General features: G+C 35.0%; 1 protein-coding gene across 2 annotated transcripts; it reads left to right on the top strand.

Moving 5' to 3' along the window:
• Positions 1 to 674: 674 nt before the first annotated feature.
• Positions 675 to 1,019, top strand: LOC139005686 (large ribosomal subunit protein P1-like). 2 transcript variants are annotated; one of them, XM_070407903.1, is made up of 2 exons: positions 675 to 740; positions 822 to 1,019. In XM_070407903.1, the coding sequence occupies exons 1-2, from the start codon at positions 675 to 677 to the stop codon at positions 1,017 to 1,019; spliced, it is 264 nt and encodes an 87-aa protein (XP_070264004.1). The 2 variants fall into 2 exon arrangements, with proteins under 2 accessions (XP_070264004.1, XP_070263999.1); XM_070407898.1 differs by having other exon boundaries at positions 675 to 1,019.
• The last annotated feature ends 4,057 nt before the right edge of the window (positions 1,020 to 5,076 follow it).

Raw genomic sequence — 5,076 nt, 5'->3', positions numbered from 1 at the left:
CCCTAGTTGCCCCTCAGGAGCAGGGAAAGGTGGAGAAGCCCTCAGGGGATATTGGGGCTGGCAGCTGCCTCTCACATCCACTGACGGTGCCAAGAGATCGACACCAGTGCCAGGCACCAGTAGCAGGTGCGAGTGGGGCAGGTGCTGGCAGCAGGTGCGAGCACTGGGCAGGACTGTGGCACATGGGAGCAAAGAATAGTTAGTAACCGCCAGAGGCTTGCCCAATGACAGCAACTGTCACCCTGCCTTGGTCTGGCGCCCCCACTCACCTGGTCCACCACCCCTCCATGGCCGATGCCCGCCATGTTCCACGCTCTGCTGCTTGCTGCCGACGCCCACCATGTTCCGTGCATACCTTCTAGTGGTCAGCTTGCGTCATAACAACTGGTTTTTCAGTTGTTTGGTTGTTCTGCCATTCAGTCTATTTGCATATTAGTCTTTTATTATATAGGATAGAATGAAAAATGACATTAATCACATATAGTTTAATATTTTTAAAGCCAAAAGCTCTTGATGCAAACAACTGAAATAAAACTGTGGAAACTAGTTTTCTCCAGCTACTGGTAAGGTGCTCAGTTCTTCCAAGGATGCTAAGGCTGCAGTGGGTGAGGCCCTCACTTCATCAGGTGACTAACACTGCTCCTGGCAGCGCTAGCCCAGAGCTCGCCCTCAACATGGCTTCCGTCTTGGAGCTCACCTGCATCTACTCGGCCCTTATTCTGAACAATGATGAAGTGATGGTGATGGAGCATAAGATCAATGCCCTCATTAAAGCAGTTGGTGTAAAGGTTGAACCTCTCTGGCCAGGTTTGTTTGCAAAGGCTCTCACCAATGTCAACATTGAGTGTCTCTACTGCAATGTAGGGGCTGGTGGACCTGCCCCTGCAGCTTGTGCTGCACTATCAAGAGATCCTTCCCCCTCCACTATTGCTGCCCCAGCTGAGGAGAAGAAAGTAGAAGCAAAAAGAGAAGAATCTGAGGAGTCTGATGATGACATAGGCATTGGTCTTTTTGACTAAACTTCTTTTGTAACATGTTCAATATAAAGCTGGACTCTGAAAGAAAAAAATGTATAAATTAAAACTGTTAGATGTATCAGCCTATATTTAATTAATCTGACTATGATTAACATTCTTTTTTTAAATTATTTATAGTATATGCTAGATTTAACTATTATTTATAGTATATACTAGGCAATATGTGGGAGGAAAAACTACTTTTAAGAACTGTTTGCTGTTCTAAAGAAATGAAAAATATTCTATTTAAGAGATTCCTGAAGTGAGGGTATTTTTGTCTCCTCAGCACTGATAGTGGGCAAAAAATCCCACTCTGCTTTTCTGAATTTTCCAGCTACATCTATTTAAAGTCTTATTTTTTTATAGTTTCAAATTCACAGGACAGTTGCAAGAAAAGCACAGATAGCATTTATATACCCTGTCATTAGTTTCTTGTTTGCCCTTCTTGTGTTTTCACTTGGAAAAATAAGTAAATGCTGTATATTTTCTCATTTTTCTTCAGTTTAACAAAACATCATCATTTTATATGTAAATATAAACTTATATTCAGTTGTATTTTTCTTGTTAATAAATCCTAGAAATCCCTCCATTTCGCTTCATGAAGATCTCCCTCTCTTTTTACTCATACATAGTGATCAATTTCATAGCCAAACCAAGAATTTTCAAACAATTTTTCATGTGTGAGAACTTAGGTTATTTTCAATATTTCTTCATTATAAATATCATTGTAATGGAATACTTTGTGCATATGTATTTTTGTATAATTGAAATATCTTTGGGGTAAATACTTTGAAAGGATATCTCTCATTTAAAGAGTAAAAGCATAAGCTCAATTCACCATAGCTAAGATTTGGAAACAGCCTAATTGCCCATCAGCAGATGAGTGGATTAAAAAACTGTGGTACATCTACACAATGGAATACTACATTGCGGTAAAAAAGAAGGAACTTTTGCCATTTGCAACAGCATGGGTGGAACTGGAGAGCATTATGCTAAGTGAAATAAGCCACTCAGAGACAGATAAAAAACACATGATCTCACTCATTTGTGGAATATAGAGAACAACATAGACTGATGAACAGGGGCCCAAAGACAGAGAAACAGCCATCAGATTATCAATCCTCAGAGGGAAGGCAGGGAAGGGTGGGGATAAGAGGAAGAGATCAACCAAAAGACTTGTATGCATGCATATAAGCCAAACGAATGGACACGGACAACAGGGGGATGAGAGCATGAGATTGGGCGGGGGGGAGGCTGGAGGTTAATGGGGGGATGAGGACACATTTCTAATACCCTAACCAATAAAGAAATTAAAGATAAAAAAAGGAAAAGCATATGTGATTTAATAGTTTGTTAGATAATTTCAAATTCTCTTGCTTAAAGGTTGAATTTGTGAGTCTCCAATTATGAATGAAGTTCAATAGTATTTATGTGGACTTTTTTTACAGTTTCTTTTAAAAAATATATTTTTATTGATTCTAAAGAGAGAGGAAGGGAGAGGGAGAGAGAGCTAGAAACATTACTAATGAGAGAGAATCATTGATTGGCTGCCTCCTGCAGTCCCCTCACTGGGGATTGAGCCCACAACTCAGGCTTGTGCTGTGACCTGGAATCAAACTGCCGACCTCTTGATTGATGGGTTGACACTCAACCACTGAGCCACACTGGCTGGACTACAGTTTCTTTTTTAATGAGTTGATTGTTCATGTCTTTTTCCTAAGTCCATTGTCCCTAAGATTTTTACTTTATGCTGTTACACCATTTTTAAAATTATTTTTATATTAAGATATTGTGTGTGTGTGTGTGTGTGTGTGTGTGTGTGTGTGTGGTGTCTGTTACAAATATTTTTTTTTCTGAAACATATATAAATATATATGTTTTTACCATGCAGTTATTTTAGTTATTTATATTTCTTTTAATCAAGCTAAGTAAACCTATCTCAATAGTCAGGTTATAGAGCAATCCTAGTTCTTTTTAGTATTTGTATAGCCTTGTGATTAACATTTAGATTTCTGATCCATATTGAAATTTTCATGTGAGTAATTTAACTTTATCCCTTTGTTTCATATAGCTTTCCATTTCCTAAGCCTATTTTTTAAAAAGTCAATTTTTTGCCACTGATATGTACTGCCACCTTTATCAGATGAAAAACTTCCTTATGGACCCGAATTATTTTTGGATTTTCAATGTTATTCTATTGACATTTCTTTGTACCCATGTGCTTATCACCACACTTTTAACTAGAAGAGCTCTTCAGTATGATTTAATACTAATATATAGTATTTCACTTTTGAATATTCCATAGTTTATTTTCATTTTCCATTTTACCACTAGATGTACATTTGGATTATTTTCATATTCTGGCCATTGCTATTGATATCCCAATGGATATTCTCATGTATAATAGTGGGTACATGAACATGAATTTATATTTGGTATATATCTACAACTTCTTTAATTACTAAGAACTTACTCCTGTGGTTAGTCTCTCAAAATAAATTTAATAATTATTGTATGTTTTCCTGACATATTGTAATCTACATTGGTGAAAAAAATAAGCTGTGGACCTAAAAATGACCTTTTTGGAATTATGTATATATTATTTCAATCCATTTGTTTCCTTCAGGTTATAATATTTTCCCTTTGATAAAATCATTGATTTTATGTGTCCTATAATATTTACATGGCTAGATTTTCTGATACAGATAATATGTTTCTTTCTTTAATAACCACACACAAATATGGTTCCTGACATTGACTTATAAGAGTGAAAGAAATATGCTTAAAACAGAAAATTTAGCAAAACATGAATGAGCTTGTTTTCTTTTCTTAATGCTTCTGGGGTTTTTGAGTAGCAAATTGGATAAAACTTTGATCAAAATATAATTCCAATATATAATTTGGAAGTTATGCCCAAATCAATGCATTTTATTAACTTGCTTGACACCTCCAGGAGTACCCAAACGTATTGCTAGTCCATTATGTTCCATGTATCCAACATATGGTCTGAGAGTAATAAACAGCCCATTTGAAAATCCTAGTTACAACACTTCTGAAACTATAGGCAAATACCAAAATTATCCAATTAGTTAGCATACGTGCAATGTAAACCAGAAGAGCCCCCAAAGCTATCAGCTGCTATCAATTGCTCCTAGCTTTTGGGCAAATTTTACAGGAATTAGATTGACTTAATTAAATTTGAAACTGCAGGTAACTCATTATACAATGAAGACGCTCACACAATTTCTTCAACTAATATATTAGCAGAATATATCCTTTAAAGTACTGGAAATAATCTGAATAGATTAATTATACATTCTCACAATGTATTATCTAGTACTCACAAAAGATCAAACTCAATTGTCTCACCACTGTTACCAATTTAAAATTTCATGAAGATCATAAATTTTGATTACTAATCATTTCAGAAAAGAAAAACTAAAAATTATAAAAAGTTATCAACATACAATACAGTATTTGCTCAAGGATGGTAAAATATCTACTGTCTTCAGCTTCCCATATTCAATTAAAGATTATTTGTGCTACAGATACTATGTAAAGTACTATGCCGGTACTATGTAAGGACACAGTACTAGGTGAATATGCAATTAGAATAAAAATCCTACTAATATAGTTATCTTCATTTGTCAACAGAAAATCTGAAGTAATCTTGTAATTGTATATATTAAGCTGTAGCAAATGTAATTTTATCTATATATTGATGCCCTGTGTTTTATTTTTAAAGTTTTTCATATACAGTTGCCTTTTGAACAACATGGGGACTATGTTGTTTTAAGATCTACTTTTTTAGCAAATTTTAAATATACAATAGAGTATTGTTAACCATAGTATCATGTTGTAAATTACATATTCAGTACTTATTTATCTTATAACTGGAAGTTTGTATCTTTAGATCACCTTAACTAATTCTCCCACATTCCACTCTCCACTCATGGCAACCACAAATATTATCTCTGTTTCTGTGAATAATTTATTTTTAGATTTCATATATAAGTGAGATCATATAGTATTTGTATTTCTCTGACTGACTTATTTCACT

The sequence above is a fragment of the Myotis yumanensis genome, unplaced genomic scaffold, assembly GCF_028538775.1.
Source record: "Myotis yumanensis isolate MYYU_CA2020_CCGP unplaced genomic scaffold, mMyoYum1.0.hap1 SCAF_1, whole genome shotgun sequence".
Classification (NCBI taxonomy): Eukaryota; Metazoa; Chordata; class Mammalia; order Chiroptera; family Vespertilionidae; genus Myotis; species Myotis yumanensis.
This window is presented reverse-complemented; position numbering and strand designations above follow the sequence as displayed.

What these genes read in the sequence shown, in the direction of transcription:
- LOC139005686 (XM_070407898.1), top strand. Translation starts at nt 675, where the DNA reads ATGGCTTCCGTCTTGGAGCTCACCTGCATCTACTCGGCCCTTATTCTG.